This window comes from Ctenocephalides felis, unplaced genomic scaffold (assembly GCF_003426905.1).
Source record: "Ctenocephalides felis isolate EL2017-DRISC unplaced genomic scaffold, ASM342690v1 CF-g0.4_SCAFFOLD_03570, whole genome shotgun sequence".
Lineage (NCBI taxonomy): Eukaryota > Metazoa > Arthropoda > Insecta > Siphonaptera > Pulicidae > Ctenocephalides > Ctenocephalides felis.
The window spans coordinates 13,774,142-13,795,395 of NW_020539724.1; the positions used below are offsets into that span (position 1 = coordinate 13,774,142).

The 21,254-nt window shown below is 28.2% G+C and overlaps 1 protein-coding gene and 1 long non-coding RNA gene across 2 annotated transcripts in view; one reads left to right on the forward strand and one right to left on the reverse strand.

Moving 5' to 3' along the window:
- Positions 1-1,657: 1,657 nt before the first annotated feature.
- The window catches only part of LOC113383272, a 130,567-nt gene continuing 110,970 nt past the window's right edge, over positions 1,658-21,254 (forward strand). Inside the window, exon 1 of the long non-coding RNA XR_003367726.1 lies at positions 1,658-1,766. This is a non-coding gene — a long non-coding RNA (uncharacterized LOC113383272). The remainder of the gene's footprint in view (positions 1,767-21,254) is intronic.
- LOC113383268 (fasciclin-1) overlaps positions 3,785-21,254 on the reverse strand; it is a 114,562-nt gene continuing 97,092 nt past the window's right edge. The window contains exons 2-14 of the mRNA XM_026621518.1: positions 13,107-13,245; positions 11,234-11,418; positions 11,022-11,152; positions 10,845-10,941; positions 9,443-9,617; positions 9,186-9,346; positions 7,684-7,689; positions 7,040-7,191; positions 6,885-6,975; positions 6,399-6,610; positions 6,088-6,250; positions 4,787-4,928; positions 3,785-4,013 (exon numbers count right to left, since the gene is read on the reverse strand). Of these exons, the coding sequence (XP_026477303.1) occupies positions 3,817-4,013; positions 4,787-4,928; positions 6,088-6,250; positions 6,399-6,610; positions 6,885-6,975; positions 7,040-7,191; positions 7,684-7,689; positions 9,186-9,346; positions 9,443-9,617; positions 10,845-10,941; positions 11,022-11,152; positions 11,234-11,418; positions 13,107-13,245 (1,851 nt within the window). The 3' untranslated portion in view covers positions 3,785-3,816. The remainder of the gene's footprint in view (positions 4,014-4,786; positions 4,929-6,087; positions 6,251-6,398; positions 6,611-6,884; positions 6,976-7,039; positions 7,192-7,683; positions 7,690-9,185; positions 9,347-9,442; positions 9,618-10,844; positions 10,942-11,021; positions 11,153-11,233; positions 11,419-13,106; positions 13,246-21,254) is intronic.

Sequence of the window (21,254 nt, forward strand, 5' to 3'; positions counted from 1 at the left end):
GATTTATACAAGATTATATATGGCCTAGCTGCCTTAATTCGTATGGGAAAAGGATATATAAATGTATATATTGATTTATACATGATTATACATGGCCTAGCTGCCTTCAATTGTATGGGAAATGGATATATAAATGTATATTTTGATTTATACATGATTATATATGGCCTAGTTGACTTAGTTGTTAGGGAAATTGGATATATAAATATATATATTACCATTTCTTCTAAGCCGAGCCATAATTATATATATTTGGGTAAAAAAGAATCCAATAAGAATCCTATGATTCTAAGGCGATTGCATGCAGCGCCTCTATGCAAAATTGTTCCCAGTTCTTCAGGAACTACGTAGTGACTACCGGGTTCATATGGTTCTGTGTTAGATGGCGCCACCGACATGTACGTCAAATGTTTGACAGTTCCTCGACAAGTTATGTTCAGAACTCGTTCGACGACAGTTAAATTCAGAACTTGGCGAATGGCGAATTATATGGAAAATATAAATGTAATATGTGAAATTGGAAATAAAAATGCTGATACACAAAAATCTCCATGCAGAAGATGGCCCGTCAGACTAATGGCGGCCTTTAGTGTTGTCAGACGATTTCGAGAACTAGAATTTCAAATTAAAATTTTAACCTCACAAACACGTGTCAAAATTAATAGATTTTTCAATATAAAGTTTATATAAAATGAATAAAGAATGCTTAATTGAATTGGTAAAATGTGTATTCCACAATTCCTTCTCCAGCTACGTGTATCTTATAAGGTGAATATAAATTCAAATGTATACACTGGAATCATTTATAAACACTAGGTTGTACATAAACTTTAAGGTTTAAATATTACTTAAAATGTGCGCAGTAATGGAAAATAATTACAAGAAATGTTTCTATTAAAGTAAATTACAGGTTGTCATATCAAACATCAACAGTATCATTGATTAATTATTTATTACTATATTAAGTAAGAGCCAAGAAATAATAACCATTTGTAGGTTGTTTTTATAAACGTGTATTTTGAAGTAGCAATTTCTATGAAATCTCACATAATAACAAAGTTAAACATTGTATTCTATCGCAATAGTCATTGTGATGCTCTAAATTGTACGGATAATACATATATGCTTTCAATATATAATATTTCTTGATAAGTTAGACAATATATTGACAGAACTTTCATAAAAAATTAGAATTATATATTATTGGGACTTTTTTTATTAGTTATCTATTCATATAATACTTAAAATCCATTTTTAGGTCAGGAGAAATATGATTTTTTCAAAACATCTAAATAATTTTATCACTTTGTAAATAAAATTACTATAAATTGCTATAGTCTAAATTTCTGTCAAAAATAATGTTTTAGTGTTCAACATGCCGGAATTGCACTGCAGAAATTTTATGAGTGATTTATTAATTTTAATACTAGATATCTACATTAACTTTCTTAATGTTCTAACAGTAATCCTTAAGCTTTTTTAAGCATCCTCAAATATTCCCAATTGACCTGTATTCATAATAGCAAATGGAAATATTGCATAAGTTCTCGGTCCTTATAAATTTATTTATTTTGATATATATTTCACATAGTCACTTGATGATATAGCTTCCTTGTAAAATTAATTGAATTAACTTTATATGTTTTTAAACAGCAACACATGGGAACAAGGCATTGGTTTGAAAGTAAAGAAGAAGGCGTTGGACCGAGAGAAAATAATAAATAAAAGATCTCAAACTCATCCACATGCACTGCACAATATTTTTGGTAAGGAACTCTATAAATTATAAAAATTATACTTACAAATTATACATTTTGAAATGTTCACAAGTGCTCAGTCTACAAACAACTTAAAAAAAACCTTTTGGCAGTTTTTCGCATAATATGAGGTTCATGACTGTTTTGATTTAAATTGGTTTTATAATATGATTGTTTTAACTCTCATTCATACATTCGTTCAATCCATATCATTCTAAAAGTACATAGGAGAGTATTCAACAATTACATGATGTAGTTTTTGCCTTCCCATTGATTCAACTGATCTATTAATATATTAAATAAAATTAAATGAAACATATTAAATACATTGCATGTAAATCTATTGAATAAGCAGTTGAAATTGTATTGATTTTTAAAATAATATTAATCATATAAATTTTAATTCAAAAAGTCATATTTGGCAAAATGAATTGTTAAAAATAAATATGCTTCATTGATTAATAGATGCCTTTTTTATACTTTTCACCTCTACATCACACAATTAATGAAAACTCTCAAAATATCATTCCAAATATTAATTTTGGATTCACCCATCATATCATCTTAAAATAATTAAACATCTAAATAAATTAGGAGCATCATCAAAGCCTTATAACTAATTTTAAGCAGAATTATCTCTAGTCACATTCAAAAATAATTAAACACAAATACTCATTATTACAATAAAGATATATCTCACACACATTTACTCGATTATGTATTATGTGATCTTTTGTAATCACATATCAGAACACCGTACTAATTGATAAAATTAACATTGATCTACTGGAATGCTTTAAAGAAATAATCTGCATATGTATAAGTAATGATAAAATTAATATAAAATGCAATAATAAATAATAAAATTAACTTTTTCATTTTTTTTTACTTTGGCAAAAGTGACATGTAACTTTTTTAAGTAGTATTTGCAACGATTTATAAAAAATGTATCCTTGATGATGTTACAAAACATAGCTTTTAATTAATGTAAATTGTAAATTTATATTTTATAGTATTCAATGAGTTCATTACTCAGTTATTAATATGATAAATACAAACTTTTGATTTAGTATGGATTTACATACATATCACAAAAAATATGAATTTATTTCCAAGATATGCATATTTTTTGCTCATTTTTTGGTATAATGAAGACATTCTATCATTTCAATATATATATATATATATATATATATATATATATATATATAATATTTATCATTTTATTCTTCTAAACTAAAAGCATCCTTTAGTTTCAAATAAATTTTTACTTAATCATTTATAATTTTTTATACATATCTGGAAAATGGAATGCTCACTTCCATTGGAACTTTTAATAAAAAAGAAACTATTTTGTTTATACATTTATACATTACTTTAATTATTTAAAAATTAAAATGTGCACTTTTTACCTTCGAAGGATTGAAATTTAAAAAATTTAAATGAACACTGTCTTTAAAAATTTAATTTATAGTTAGTGTTTATTGAAGTTTTTATTCAATTCGAAGATAAATAGAATAATTTTACAATTTTTAAATAAGTAAAGAAGTATATAAACACATTTTTGTTTGATATTAACAGTTCCTGAAGAGATGGACATATCATATTTCTTAAACATATAAGTAATTATAAATAAAATACTAAATATAAATCTTTGAAAAGTAGGCTTTTAGTTCAGAAAAATAAAATATATATATATATATATATATATATATATATATTATATATATTATATAATATATATATTATTTCTTTTATGCCTGGCTTTTACTTGGAAATATTAGAAGCCAATAATATTTTACAATAAAAAATATAGTATCATATAATAATATATAATTTAAATATTCATTTATCTATGACTACAATCATTTAAAAATTTGGTGTAGAAGACCACCATTGAACTTAGTCCAAATTCATAATCATACAATAAGCCATAGAAATTCATTCAGGCGTTTTTAACATTTTAAGTTTTGTTTCAAATCTCAAAGTCGCGAACAAAAAAATCACTTCTGAACATACCTATGCCTGTCTGTAAGGATATTCACCATCCAATAGTTTTTTAAGCTAGCAATAATTTAGCTAAAAGAATAAATACTATAGACTGCGTGCAAAACATGATGCTTGATGCTGCACCAGTAACCCGTACATCTCCTTCTAGTAATAAAGGTCGATCTATTACATGGATAATTCCATTTGTGCATTCCACATCTGGCCTGAAAACTGGAATTCGTTCGTTTTTCCACTCAATATAGTAATCTGCAAAATAGGAAAGCTTATTTACAACCAAATCATTTATTTCTTGACATTACATTTATATATAATACAATACTTTTATATATATTGTATATGTGTGTGTGCTTAAACTCTTCAATTGTGCATAAATGTGAAAAAATAATAATGATAATAGATAATACTAATGATGATAATACATAAAAGACACAGGCGCACACTTTCGAACTCACCATGATCACCAGAGCCATTTTTCATATACCCTTCGCCTGAATTGTTTGAATGAAATAATGAAAATAAATTAAAATGATTATATAAATGATTAGAACAGAGGATGATACATCCAAAATGAATGTATAAGATAGAAATGCCTAGAAAACTTCTGTTATGATACATCTTTAGACTTATATAAATAATTAGAAAAGATGATGTAAATCTAACAAGGCTGAAAAAGATTCGGTTGTGTGATGTTTAAAATGAAAATGATTATATAAATGATTAGAAGAGAGAAGAAGAGAAGAGAAGATAATGTATCCAAAAAGAAACCAATGATTTGAAAATACCAAAGAATGACCTGCTATATGATATTCAAAATATTTCAAATTAAAATGAACAAAATCAATCTAATGATTTTAAAAAGACCAAGAATAGCCTTGTGTGATATACTAAATTTATTTAAATAGAAAAGAAGATGTTGAATCCAATAACAAGCTATAGATTTAAACATTTCAATCAATGCTTTGCGGTATGATTTATCAGTTATCAACAAATTATAATAATATATAGTATAGAAAACTTACTTTTTCCAATTTCTTTGACTTTCAGATGCAATGAATCCCTGAGTGTCGGCAAAACAATTGTATCATTGCCCATTAGTTTCAAATCAGACATTGTGTAAGCTTTGTCTGCAATCACCAAATGACGTTCCAATATTCCACGTGTCTATAAAAATATAATATTACATACAGAAACATAGCATCAAATAAAAACAATCATACAAATAAGTTACTAATAGGGAATGCAATACCGGTTTACCGGTCTACCGAATTACCGGTAAACCGCCTGATTTTTCGGCGGTTTTTTTACCGGTATTTACCCTAAAAATACCGGTATTTTCGGAATTTTTACATAAGCGCTATTTGATACATAATACCCTAAAGTTTAAATTTCTCGGAACAAATTTATCTTTAAATTCCATAATCGCATAAACAGCTATATCTTCAAGAGATTCTATAGGATAAACAATTGAATATTTATTGTTTGAATAAAGGCTTCTTATAGTGTTACATTAAATAGAATTGGACATAATATGATGTTTGTTTCATCTTATATAAAAATGCAACGGTTTTTTAAGTGATATTTCCGCCAAATTATTTTAAATCATACAGATTACCCCTGCGTAATCTTTATTTTTTTCTAACTTTATACATAATAATTATGATAATTACGAAATATTTTTGCTTCTTATTACAATTATAAAATATTATTTTTCGAAAACGTTTCGAAGTTTGGAAATACTATAGAACCATCACATTGTTTTAAATAACAATTATAGTAACTTATTATTTATCTCGACAAAATATCCGATCTTAAATTAGTGTAGAAAAATTATTTTTTCAAATAATTGGAGATTATGCTAATTTAACACATACAGTTTTTTATAATAATGTATTAGTTTTGAAAATGAGAATTTTATGAGTTTTTGGTCTTTCTTACTCATAAGTTTGTTTTTGGTGAAAAGTACTCAATATACTCGATAGTGATAGTGAATTAATTAAATTGGATATAATTTTGTTAAATTATTATTTAAAAAAATAAACTTATTGTTTTATTTTATTGTATTTATTGTTTAGTTGAATATAGTTCTGGTTGTATATACATTTTTTTATATTTGTACTAGTAACTTTCAATTTTGTTTACGTTTGTTTAAGATAATAAAAATACCGGTAATCTACCGGTATTCCGGTTATAAAATGAAAAACTACCGAAATACCGGTATTGAAATTTTCCATCGGTATTGCATTCCCTAGTTACTAATACCAGTTTGCTATTTATTATTCGGAAACAAATCAAATATCAAGTCTCAATCTATTCTACTCACGTGGTATGCAAAATCCTTCATAAATAATTTTTTGTGTTGAGATGGGTATTCTAATTCAGCCTTTTGCCAGGCCTTGTCCCTGGGCACAAAGTATGTAAATCTACGTTTTGTATCATTCAATTGGGGATTGAATTTAGACAATTTTCCCAAGAAATATGTTGAGCTGAAAGAAAAATAAAACACTTCAATACATTTGTATATAAATCACCATCTATCTACATTTTGTATTAATTTCTTCATACTTTTTTATTCTAACAATAAATATTCCATGTTTTATAACAAATAATAAGTCAAATATCAATTCCTCTTACTTGAGCATCGGATCGGTCTGCAGTTTCTGCATGACCGTGGTGTGTGGCACTCCCAACACCCTGTCGATGATGTGGATGATTCCGTTCGTGCAGGCCACATTGGGCTGCACCACAGTCGCGTTCACTCCTGCTCCTTCCACCGTCAAGGTCTGGTTCAGGCCATTGTTAAGAATGTTGAAGAACAAACTGCGACGGTCGGCCACTGTAGACACCTGCCAAATCTTTGAATCAGTAACAGAAATACATTTTATTTTCAATATTTGTAAATTATAATTCAGTGCTTCTGTGCATATCAGGGTAACAGGGTGTAAGTGATATCTTCCATAGGGCAAGTTGCCCAGTCAATCATTACCAGAAATAAATTATAAGGATAAGCATGTTGAATATATTATATACCTGTTGATAAAGCATCTTATAGTAAGTTTGAAGAATGTTGTTATTTTTTAATGTTTAATCATAATATTCATAGTTAATTTATCAAATTACCTGATTAATGTTGTTCTGAAGGATTTTATCCATTGGCAAGCGTTCACGTACCAAGTGCATATTGAGAATTTCCCTGAGTTTTTCCTTGTTTCTTAAATTGAAAATGAAACCATATAAATATCTCATATAAAACTATTTAATCTTATTTTGTGTACCTGATAACATTAACTGAAGCCTGCGATCTCCACGCTGCATTATTGGGAGCGAATAAGGTTAAATCTTTTGTCCTGACCAAAAGCTCCATAAAATCACCACCAGCATCCATAATCACTTGGTAAAATTCAAATAATGGTCCATCTTCTCTGTCCTAATAGATAAATGAATTACATGAATATAAACAATTATCAAATATAACATAATTTAGAAAAAATCTATGGTTATAGTAATTTAATTACATTTATATTATCTATAATAGAAAATTTTGTAACTACTTATATAGATAGTATTATAGGGAAAGACATTCATTCCAATTAGGCGTCAATGACAAAAGCAGCTACAATAATGATGAAATATATAATATTTCTGCGTATTCTGTATGTATATATACAAATCATCATCTGTACTTTTCACTTTACATTAGCAATATGGTAGCCACTTCATAAAATCTGCGATTCTTTTTCTTTTTATAATTTTCTTAAATATAAAAAATGTGATAATACAAAAATACAATTATCATGATATGATCGATTACTTTCATCATGTATGAGTTGTATTCTTATAAACATAATCTCAAATCATCATATATTTGAGAATACTGTAATTATATATAGGTTCATACAAAAAAGTAAAAAATACTTACAAAACCCTAGGATCGAAAGAATCATGCAGAATTCCCACCAAGAGACATGCCAAGCAATAAAGAAAATACAATTAAACCATTTTTTAAACTATCATCATCAATAGTTATGGAAAAAACACTTTATCCGGTATTTTGTTGTATGGATAATGTTCATATACTTTTGAAATTTTTTATATTATATAAATGAACTACTGCTCAATGAAAAATGGATATAATGAATCAATTGATGGTGAAGTATATAATGAATTTAAAAATGGTCACAAATATTCAAGCCGCGCAATATATTCCATAAAAAATAAGTTTTTATTACAATTTTTCTGAACTATTACGCAACTTGATTATGTCACACATGATTATCAAAATACTTATGTATGTAATTAAACTATAATTTGGAAATACGAACACAATGCAGATGTTTTTATTCATTCATGCATCCAAGCTAAAAATATTCGTACATGAAATGACTTTTCAAGAAAAATAACTAAAAAAATATGAAAATTGGCACACTTTGAGTACAATAATGAAAAATCAATATGACATACATATAGTACACATTTAGACTCACAACATACATAATTCACTCATATAGTTTTTTCTACTGAATAAAAGCTAAGTTTATACCTAAGACGTATGCATTTTTAAATAAAGATATGAAGTATTTAGATATTGTATTGATTTCATTCAAATCATACAACAATTCATATATACGTTCACACATATATATGCATATAAATATATATGTATATATATATATATATATATATATATATATATATAATTATGGTTTGAAAAAGTTTTTCTCTAATCTATATCAATATATAATATGAAACAACTGCATTTACCTTAAAAGACTGCAGTGCGGAAAATTGAACAAACCCACCACCGGAAAAATAAAGCAAAAATATTAAATAAAAAATAAAATAATTTGAATATAGGGTAAGGTTGCTCAAGTCGTACCCGGGCTATGATTTGTTTGATTATGATTTGTTTGATATTTATAAATTAAACCATTAGGTGCTGTTAAATTGAACTATTTGGTCATTAAGCAAACATTTACAATTGGAAGATTGGCAGTAATATTTTTATAAGTACTTGAGAATATTAAGTTATTTTATGCTTTACTCTAATAATGCTTTTCTTTGTAAAGAAATGTTGATCTCAGGCTAAATTCTATATTAATTTTTCAGTAACTATTCATAAATTGAATGAATAACTATTTATTATTGGAAGACTGGTAGTAATATTTTTAGAAGTACTTGAGAATATTAATTTATTTTAGACCTTACTGTAATAATGCTTTTCTTTGTTAAGAAATGTTGGTCTCAGACTAAATTCTATATTAATTTTTCAGTAATTATTCATAAATCGAATGAATAACGATTCAGAAAATACTAAATGTATTCTTTTATCTTAACTGCACTAAATATTACTAGGTGCTACGACTTAAGCAATCTTATTCTAAATATTGATTGGTTTTAGAATTATTCTATCTTCATCCAGACCTCTAAAAATTCCTTGACAGTGGTATCGACTACCATGAGTGGTCTATTGATGAGATGTACGACTCCATTCCTGACTGGAATATTAGCCTTGACAACTTCTGCTAGAACAACCCCCGTAGCATGGTTTGGGTCCCCGATCAGTGTGTTAGATCGAACATAGGCTGGTTAAAAAATCAATATTAGTTTTATCGAAACAAACAATTATTGCAACTAATAATTCTCCCTCTAATAAATTTTCATCTAAATTATAAACTTACTCTTGGTGGTTTTGCCGTCGTCAACGGTGTGCATGGAAACTGTCACCTGAAGGTTATCTCCAAAGGCATAGGTCTGATAAGGGTCGTTTGGGGTTGGTTTTGTGAATAGAACTTGGTTGGGAACCACATGCCCATCAATGACTTTGGCATCAATCAAATTCGAACGCATAGTTGGCTAAATAGAAAATATATAGTTATTGATACAAGAAATGAATGGAATGAAATGGATAGATGAAAATATCACATACAATTATCAGATAACATCAAACAGGATCAGGAATAAAACAACGATAAATGATTCAGAAGTTGATTAATTATAAAACAAAAATAGAATAGAGCTAAATGTATTCAAACAACCATTTTAATGTATTAAGTTCCATTTAATACTAAAATGTAAAGACTAGTATGGCATCGTGCCTTAAGGCAAATTGCTGGAACTTCCCGTACCGTAACGAAATGTTCGAGAAATATTGAATGTTTTCAATTTAATAGATTATTATTAATATTGTAACGATGTCTAATATTTATAAGGATATTATATAAACTGAATTGCAACGTTGCAATTATTTGTTTAAAGTATATTAAAGCTTTGGTAAGAATTAAAAATAAAATCTGAATTATTTTCGATACACAAAAAAATTAAAAAGAAAAAAAATGGAAAAAAAATTGAAACAAATTTTTTTTTTCCAAATCAATTATTTTGTTAAAACAAACAGAAAGTTCTTTGAATCATTTAAATCGGTTGCTTAGTTCTCTCTAAAACTCGAATTCCTATTTTCTGCACTCTTTGCTCCGTATCTCCGTAACGGCTGGACCTGTCTTTGCCAAAAACTAATCATCACATCTCCTTATCAATAGGAATCGAATGTTTTTTGAACCATTCAAATCGGTTGAACCGTGCGCCCGAAAACGTGGACGAAAAATTGTATCCATACATGCATACACACACACACACATCCATTTTTTCTGAGGTATGCCAAAATGTTCAGAAACCTTCAAAACGTCGAGAAATGTAAAAATTTTCATTTTGGATTTTTGGACGATTACAATAACTTATACCCTACGGGAAGTTAAAAATGTACTTCTTTAATATAATCTTTAATATGTTAATAACAGGCAATAACGTTTTCATTATTTTTGTATGTATTTATAAAATTTAGTAATCTCATTCAATTCTTTAGATTACAATAAAGAACATGGAAAACTTTAATCAATAACCTCCCACTGTTTTTACAACTTATAGTTAAATTCATTAACTGAATTAATTTATCATTACAAGGCGTGATAGATGTTAAAGGGCGTAGTTTTACACTCTGCGGGTGGTCAATTTAGTTGAAAATTTAGATTTTCTTTCTACTTTTAACTTAAAAGTAGTCTTAATTAAATCACAATTCAAAATTACCTTAAATCCATCTTCTACTGGAATAAAGAAAGTGTGTCTGCCATCAGCTGAAAATACGTGTTGCCTTCTTGTGTGGAGCATTCTCTGTCTGAATGTCCTATAGAATAATTATGACAATAATGAAAATGAAAATTGAAGACTATATGTATTTCAAATGATATTTAATATTATTTTTACCTGACTCTATGATGGCCTATATTGTAATTCTCTGATTGGTTAAGAAATTCGAAAGCATCAGGATTGTAATTTTGTATATTTGGATTAGCCAGTTGAATCGGCTCCAAAACTTCGTCAATTACGTGCAAAACCTAAATTATATTTGTATATATCAATGAGTGTCTATGAAAACATATGCTATTTTATAAAAAAAATATTTTTCATAATCCTACCTGCTTGTTTTCCCCATTTTTAGTGGGAGCAACATAATCCGACCGTCTTTTCAAAATTTTAGCATTATTTATATAAAGTTCGTCACTGTGAGTGCCCCTTTTTCTAGTAACCCATAAGGGTGGGTTTCCATCAGACTCAGATAAAACACTATTAGGCAATTCGTCCAAAACACGAGCCACATTTGCTGAAAGACAAAAAAAAACAACGACATTAAACCAAATAAATTAATTTATCTATATACTTATATACGAGGTCTGTTCAAAAAGTACCCGGAATTTTCGTTTTTTCAAAAAAATATTTATTTATTCGTCTACATTAATGTGGTCCCCTTCAAAGTAGTCCCCCCCAGATATAATACACTTATGCCAGCGTTTTTTCCAATTTTCGAAGCACCCTTGATATTCACTTTTTGATATGTCCTTGAGCACTCTCAGCGATTTTCTTCAATCGATGAAAACCGCCGTCCTTTCATGGGTCTCTTCAACTTTGGGAATAGGAAAAAGTCACACGGAGCCATATCTGGTGAATTTTTGCACTTTGCAACACTTTATTTCATTTTTTACGCAAAATTTAATACAAATTCTTTGACTTTTCAATTCTTCCATTGTAAAAATCGCCGAGCTCAGAAAAACACGTCGAACCTTAGCGACTACCACAGACAAAGTAAACAGTGAATATAGCTGAAAATTTCATCATACTTTAGGGGCATGTATACCAACACAATAAAAAAAAAATTTTGACAATCAGACACTCCAGACCCGCGAAATTTAATTATTAGTAATTCCGGGTACTTTTTGAACACACCTCGTACTATGCCATGTTTGTGTTACAAAATTTCCTTTCCACATTTGCCCCAGTTTTGTTTTTCCTCGAAAAAGGCATAAAACAAACCCCACGTCCGACAAGCTTTATCCCAGAATTATGGAAATCACGTACGTGCACCTCCGAACGTGTATAAAGTTACGCACGCCACTGGATGTCGGCAAAAAATGAGGGAATTTATGTTGACAATGAAATAGTATTTTTAATCTAGCGCAGCTACGACGAAGGAAGAAAAAGCGACACGTTGCATACAACACTCGGTGTAGTCGAATTTGCTGACAAAATAGTAAAAGTTGTAACTTTATACAGTAAAAGTTATTCATATAGGAAAAGAATGACACTTGAATGTTCAATTGTAACAATTAATAACTAAGTTTAAGTGGTGTTTTACCTTGATGCAAGTTTCATATATTTTGAAATTTTGACGTTTCTCATTATTTCACAATTTAATAAATTTTCATGATTAAACCACTTTCGTTATTTTCAATCGAAATTTCAAAAACATCAATCAACTTCATATATAACGTCATACAGGCTTGCAACAATAAGCAACAAATATTTGCATTAAAATCATGGCTAAAATGTTCTCCATCCCGTTTTTGCGTCATATGTTCGAGCGAGATAATAATATATATATGATTCGCATCAGACAACTCCTTTAAAATTCCCTTCATTGTTCAGTTTTTATTATCCACCCCTTTCTAATGTCAAATATTGGAGCAAGAAGGCAATATATATGAATCGCATCAGACAACATTTTCAGATGTGTCAATTATTTCACACGTGGTTTCATAAGACACAAAGAATATGTCACCTAGTTTGTCAAAACTTTCGCCGGGCAGATATAGATATTGTAATTAGCAGTAATTGGCTTATATGAAGTTTCGTACATTCAATTAACACATCGGTAATATTAATAAAAGTGTTAAGTGTTGAAAACATTATTACCGATATCTTATTAAGGATAATGACACATTGTGCAATTGGGGAGAGTTCATATATGAGACATTTACATATTATAATTGCAAAATAATAAAGTTTTATACTTACTTGCGTGATAAGTGACTAGTGAATTATTGAGTGGTCCCCTGTATCTCTGGAAAGCAACATTTGTTGGTGCAAAAAGTGTCATTTTTCTGTAGCCTATGGTGTGGTTCATGAAGGTATTACTCTCCAACAAGGCATAGAACTGAAATAAAAAATACAATGAAGTTATATATGGGCGTACAAAGTAAGTTTATAAAATAAAATCATATATAACAATCTGATGTCCTATATCATGACTTCGAGACTCTGGCGATTCCGACGCCTCGAAATCAAGATACAGGTTATCAGATTCCTTCAATTTTTTCTCATGAAGACCTATATAACAATTTATTTATGCAACAAAAGCATTATTGACTATTAACGCATTTATAAATAGCTATTTATAATGTATAACCTTAAATGGCCACATGCTTAGAAGTGACAAGTACGTCTTGTCAGTTCTAGGCATGCGGCCATTTAATGTTACAAAAAGCCTTACTAATTTTATAAATGTGGTTTAGTCGTGTACTATCAAATTATATCAAATGTATCAAATTATAATAAAGTAAACATATTGTACGAGTATATTTAATATTTAAAAAAATAGGCTAATCTGTTCCGTCTAATATAGTTTCCGAGAATTTTTCATTATAACTACAATAATACTTTACTGATCAATTATATTTTTTCAAGCACGAAAATATTCACGGGGTCTCTCCGTTAAGTGTCGATATAATTATTCATTATTAATAATAGCATACTCAATTATTTGTAATAGTAGATTTAAAATCCGCATAATCGCATGTAATTAATTGCAAAGTGGGGCTTAAAAAACGTAAGCTTCTTCCATAGAACTCGAATTACAACATAAATATATTACTGCACAGGAACTTAATTTGTTCATGTTTAGATATATATATATATATATATATATATATATACATATATGTATATATGGTGTACATTTACATCTATATGAAGTTGAATAAATATACTCAAACAAACTTTCGCTATTAAACTTCTGCGCATTCTGGCTGTGCCTGTCTTTGACGTTACTAACCTAATCAATACCAGGTTATATATATATATATATATATATATATATATATATATCAACCATTTTCTCTGAACATACAAGTAATTCAAACACAAATTTAATACAAGTCATTCCACAATAATTTATAACAAAAAATGTTTTCCATAGAAAATTTGCAGAATCTTGATTAATTTTTTTTAATTCTTGACGTCTGGCCAATACAAGATATAAAATACCCAAATAGAAAGACTTAATTATTGGTTTTCAAATATTATTTTTGACCAGCAATCTGTATATTCATAGTTTTGCATAAATTTGATTTTTGAACGTTGAAAAAATAATTTTTATAGTAAAATTCGATATTATTATAAAGTCAAACTTCATATATAACAATATATAAACTTGCAACAATAAGCAACGAATATTTGCATTAAAATCATGGCTAAGTTATTATCATCCATCCCGTTCTTTCGTCATATGTTCGAGCGAGATAATGATATATATGATTCCAATAAGACAAACAAAACACCTTTAAAATTCCCTTCATTGTTCAGTTTTTATTATCCATCCCGTTCTTGAATCATATGTTCGAGCGAGAACGCATTATATTTTATAGTAAATTTTCAAATTATTAGAAAGTCAAAATGACTATTGTAGTATTTTGATTTGTAGTGGACGAAAATTGACAATTCTGCATCGTTCGATCGACCTTGCCAATATTATCTTTGCGCTACCTACGACCTTGTCCCTTCCATGAGACAAATGAAAATCCGCAATGCAGGGTTGTATCGGGTAATATACATTTATATACCTAAAAATAATATATATATATATATATATATATATATATATATATATATATTATAGAATTTTATGATATGAGTGGAACGAATATTAATTGTTTAATATGAACAAAACAGCACTCAGATTTGTTTAACACAACTTTATTTTATGATTACAGACGTTTCGAGACCATGGTGTGTCTCATCTTCAGTGTAATTTCAAAAACAGTTACTTATATGCTACACATTCTTTAATAATTTATTTAAATTTCATTTAATTTTTGGTATACAAAAAACACCAACTATTCCTTGCAATGCTTGACACCGTACTAAAGAAACATATAACACTTACAGAAATATTCTAAACAAATTTGAAGTACTTATATAGATGGAGACAGAGAGGGTATCATTATAATGTAAACAGAAGGAGTGCTATCGCATACAAAATCGATAAAAATGAAAAAACAAATTAATTTATTGAAAAGAATAAGATAAATGAAAAAATTTATAAATTATTAATGATGTTTATATAAGTGTCATGTAAAATATTTGTGTCGGTTCTTAGATTTATGCTATTGTTAGTCCGAACTATTAACATTGATTCTGCCGATGGCCGATAATGATACCCTCTCTGTCTCCATCTATATAAGTACTTCAAATTTGTTTAGAATATTTCTGTAAGTGTTATATGTTTCTTTAGTACGGTGTCAAGCATTGCAAGGAATAGTTGGTGTTTTTTGTATACCAAAAATTAAATGAAATTTAAATAAATTATTAAAGAATGTGTAGCATATAAGTAACTGTTTTTGAAATTACACTGAAGATGAGACACACCATGGTCTCGAAACGTCTGTAATCATAAAATAAAGTTGTGTTAAACAAATCTGAGTGCTGTTTTGTTCATATTAAACAATTAATATATATATATATATATATATATATATATATATCTAAATATATCAGCATGAATTATGAACTGTTGCATTCCTTTTTTAATTTCGTTCTGAGGCAACCCTATGGTTGTCTTTTGCTTTCAATTGAAATTTTCACCTTATATACTTGTAAAGTGTGAGGTGATATATTACAATATAATGTCTCGAGAATATATTTAAAATTTGAAACATAAATTATTTCTGCATTTTCAATTAAAATGCTTCGTATCAGGTCCTACAAAGTGCGGGATTTGAACTCAAAACCTTGTGGTTGCAAGACAGAGTGCTTTATTAAGGGGGTATGCTAGTGTAGAGCGATGAATTTCAGGTCATTTTTAAAGTGTCGTAAAAGAAATCAATGAATGTTTTTACTATCCATTTTTTCACCACTTGTTTATTAATATTATTAAAATACAAAACAAAAAAATAAAAAAGTTGAAAATTGTAAAAACTGGCAGCTGATAAAGTGGGTGGTCTCAAAAAATTGGCACCTCAGTCTTGACATGATTTCAGCCCTCCTGGCCATCGAAAATGCAAAAAATAAAAAGATTATTAATCTACAATGATGCCGCAATCGCCCGAACTAGCGATGAGTAAAAAAAAATTTTTTACAAATTGGCGACTGTTTAAAGAAGTGTTTTTTCACTGTTTTTTTGAGTTTTTCGATTTTTTTAAAAATACTAAAAATTGGAATTTGGGAATAATCCTAGTTCGGGCTATAGAAAGGTCTATAAACAAGACTCTGAACATTTCAAGTGAATCGGCCGATTAAAACTCGGGAATTCGTGTCAACAGTACTGAAAAAGTATGTTCTAAGAAAAACGCATTTAAAGTTTTGCGTGAAGCCATAACCAGTATGAAGACCGAGTCAGTAAAATGCCTATGTCTCCGAAAATATTTCAAATTTTCAAAAACCTTCTCGTACCCATATTTTTAGATAGTTAAACTTTGAAAATATGAAATTAAAAGAAATCGATTTTTTTGAATTTCTACACTTGAATATGCCCCCTTAATGGACTATAAAATGTATGATCCAGAAAAAAATAATTATATATAATTCTGCAATTATTGCAATTATTTGGAGTAGATAAATGAGCTTAACTCCATGGATAATTCAAACACCAATTGTGAGACAATAATGATGATGATTAGAATTCATGAACCTGTAAATATTAGCAATTTTTCAAAATTATTTTTTTACAATATATATTCGCAAAGTGTGAGTTAATGTAATTGCATTAATGCCCCAAAAGAATATTTTTTCCTTTATGGAGGCAATGACCTGTATACTACCTGTATTATATTGATGATTTACAAATATTTATTATTCTACAACAGTCCCGAAGAAATTTCAAGAAATTCCATCAAATATACGAAGGATAATACATTTGGACTCCTTTCTGAATGACGTCAGCAAGGACCTTGCTACGCGCTATAACCTGGTTTAGAAAATCGATACACAAAACTCAGAGCAGAACTTTCTGCCTTTAAATTGAAAAGCAATTTTTTCATAGATTGGAAGAACCGATATTTGTATTTTATAGTCAATAGTTTGTCATAAAGCACTTGACACAAATGAATGAATTTACAAAGTAAATGAAAAGCAATATCCAATTTGCTTTAGGAAAAATGTTACATATTTTGAGTATTAATTGTCATTTTTATGGATGTTATGAAGATTATAAGAGCACACAAAAAAGTAAAATGATAATAATATAAATTAAATTATCATGTTCTGAAGATTTAATAATAATTATAATTTATTATTTTTGAATATGAATTTGCTGTCTTATATTGCAGGGTATTGCTCGTTAATTTTAATTCCATTACGTAATAACTTGAAATGAATAAATATATGAAAATTATAAATTATGAGCTTATTCTAAAATATACATACATAAAATTCAGTATACAAATTGAGTCCTGGTAGAAGAAAAATGAATATAATCTTGTTAGACAGAATATTCTCGCATAATGCAGAATATATGAATACATCTATAAGGATCTTATTACGTAGATATATCAAATATAAGAAACGAAATATATATATATATATATATATATATATATATATCCACATATATCTTAGAGTGGAGATTATTTAATTAATTTTAATTTAAAGGAGCAGCTACTTTCGAAGAGTAATACGGGCGTCGTAAACTTTTGATTTGACATTTGATCCTTAATTAAATATTATTAAGTATATATATATATATATATATATATATATATCTGTATCGGCCAATACTTAGAATCATGTTTTTTTTATTCAAAAACAAAATATGTGTTACAATTCTGTTACATAGATTTTGTGCTTCATATTTATATACAGAGTAATTTTTTTCTTGAGTCGGAAAGAACATAATATACAGGGTGTACCGGAACTCAACGTCAAGTCGAAATAGGGTTGATAGTTTTGATATTAAAAAATCAATGATTTATTCATTCTCATCCAGTATTTTATCATTTTAGTATCCCAACTTTTGATGAAACAGACTTTAGTATATTATTTTAGAGGAGGCCTTCTTAAAGTTGGCCAATACTTAGAATCATGTTTTTTTTTATTCAAAAACAAAATATGTGTTACAATTCTGTTACACAGATTTTGTGCTTCATATTTATATATAGAATAATTTTTTTCTTGATTCAGAAAATACATAATATACAGGGTGTACCAGAATTCAACGTCAAGTCGAAATGAGGTTGATAGTTTTGATACTAAAAAGTCAAATATTTATTCATTTTTATCCAGTATTTTATCATTTTAGAATCCTAATTGAATACGCTAACTTCTGGTGAAACTTGCCAACTTACTTTAGTATATTTTTTAGAGGAGGCCTTCTCAAAGTTGAACAGTTTTGAAAATCTTAAATTCGTGGTAACAAAAGGTCCTTAATTCATGAAAACTATCCATTATTTTTTACTGTAGTCCTAGAAATGTTATTCATGGTTGCTGTTCCAAAGTTTAAATGAACAATAGTAATAAAAATCAACCACAATAACCGAAAAATTGTCCAATTTCATCAAAGCTGTAGATTGCACTCAAAAACTCATAATTTTCAAACAATTTGAGATAATTTTGATTTACTAATTATTCTTCCTAGTAATGTTATTCATGGTTACTGTTCCAAAGTTTAAATGAAAAATATTCATAAAAATCAACCACAATAACCGAAAAATGGTCAAATTTCACCAAAGCTGTAGGTTGTACTCAAAAGCTCATAATTTTCAAACAATATGAGATAATTTTGATTTACTAATTATTTTTTTTCAGGATAGTTACTGTCAATCCTATCACCCCAATTCAACTTGACGTTAAGTTCTGGGGCACCCTGTATATATCTGTTTATTTCCTTCACGATTTTGTCTTAGTAATAAAATAAAAGAATTATTCAAGAGTTTTTCTCCCCAAGTTTAATCTTTCGAAAAGGAGCAGAAAACACGACCCACCAGTGCAATTCACTTTTGCCAATAAGTGCTTCTTCTACCCCAAAGGGTCTCGACAGTTTTTATGACACTCAAAGAACGCATCCGTCGAAGAGGCTGCACATCTCTTTAATCTTTCAGTCAAAATGAATAATGAACGAAGAGCTGGGAAAAGAATTGTTTCATAGTAGAAATAAAACTCTGGTCATTATTGACTAGGTAAAACATAAATCTATCGCAGGAGGTAGAGTTAATTTACTGGGTTCACATCTTCAGTGGGTACTAAAACCAATAATTATTTTCTTTCATGATTTTTCTGGTTCTTTATCTATAACTATACACATTGTCAGAGTTTTTATAAGTAAATCTATAACTTTAGAAGTAAACTTTTTTTATACTCTCTATGTAATGTAATAACTTTAGTGACTTGCTTATCGTTCATCCAATTTTCTCTTCTTAAATTCGGCAGACAATAAATTCGGGATGTTTAGTTTTATTGGTTTACATAGCATACATTATAAATATCCCTTGCAAACAAACCCTATTTATATATTTATAAAGGAACACAAAAACGATTTTGCCTTCCGTAGTTAATGAAAACATTGCAAAGGGAATTCAGTTTATTGTTTTACTGTTAAAGTTTAGATTTACTTATGGAAACTTTGCGTTTTATCGTTTTGTGCCTTACAATTAACAAAATAATAATGACTTCAGTAATAATTTTCTAACTTTGGATAATGGATAAACATTGGAACTACTTGCATTAATACAATTATAAAAAAAATTGCAGTCAAGACTATAATATACCGACTTTTGAAAATTGTATTAGTCGCTTTTCCTAGAACAATAATAATGTATTTATAACAACTTCAGTTTCAATATGTTATTGAACGCATTCAAGAAATATTCAAAATTGTTTTAGGAACATATTGCACACGGTATGCTACATTTCTATATACAATTACTCATGTTTTCACAACATCTCACATTTTATTCAATGATTCTTCTTCTTCTTATTATTTTTTAATACAGAAGTTTTGATATCTACTATATAAAAATAAGTCGGGTTTTCCTTCCTGACGATATATCTCCAGAACGCACGAACCGATTTCGACGATTTTGCATTCGTTGAAAAGGTCTCGGACACCGTGAGGTTTATAGCAAAGAAAATTGAAGAAAGATTTCAACAGAAAAGCAGGAAACACTTTTTCTTTTTTCACATACAGCGTCATCTCTGATACTTAGCATGTACTACAAACTAATATTTTTTGTTTGACTGCTACTCATTTGTTTGACAGCTACTCATTGTTCTCTGCTCAGTTAAATTCATGTGACAAACCGGCGTTGTGTTCACTGTGAAATTGTGCAAAAAATGTAAAAAAATAAGTTATTCGTTTCCTAACATTTCAATTGGAAACCATCAAATCAATCACGTGTATTGTGCAAATTTTTATTCAATTTCAACAGCAGGCAATTTTTTTCTCCATCTTTTAATCACCAAACGAAATGTTACATAAAGTGAAACCATCTGGTGGTGAAACGGAGTTTTTAATGAAACTGAGTGTCTTTTTTAAAATTGCAATTAAATTTGGAAATATATATATAGAGCATATTTAAAGTATTAAATATATTTTACCTTTTTATAATAAATTTAATTATAGCATACGTTATTTGCCAAAACATTTTACGGAAGCGGATATGTTCATTACAACAAAAACTCGTATATACAGCCACAGCACAAATAGTCCCATTTTATTAATTATTCAAAAGCATTTCCATATTTGTTTATTTATTATCTCATATGCCTTTTAATAATGTTTTTTTTATAATGAATTGTTAATTAACACAAAAATAGTCATCATCACCGAAATAAATTGCTAATTATAATTTCACCATAATATTTTAAGATACACTAATTTAAAAATATCATTATTATGGAGGAAAATGTACTATAATTAAATTTTTTGCTCCTATACCTGTCGAATGACAAGTTTCG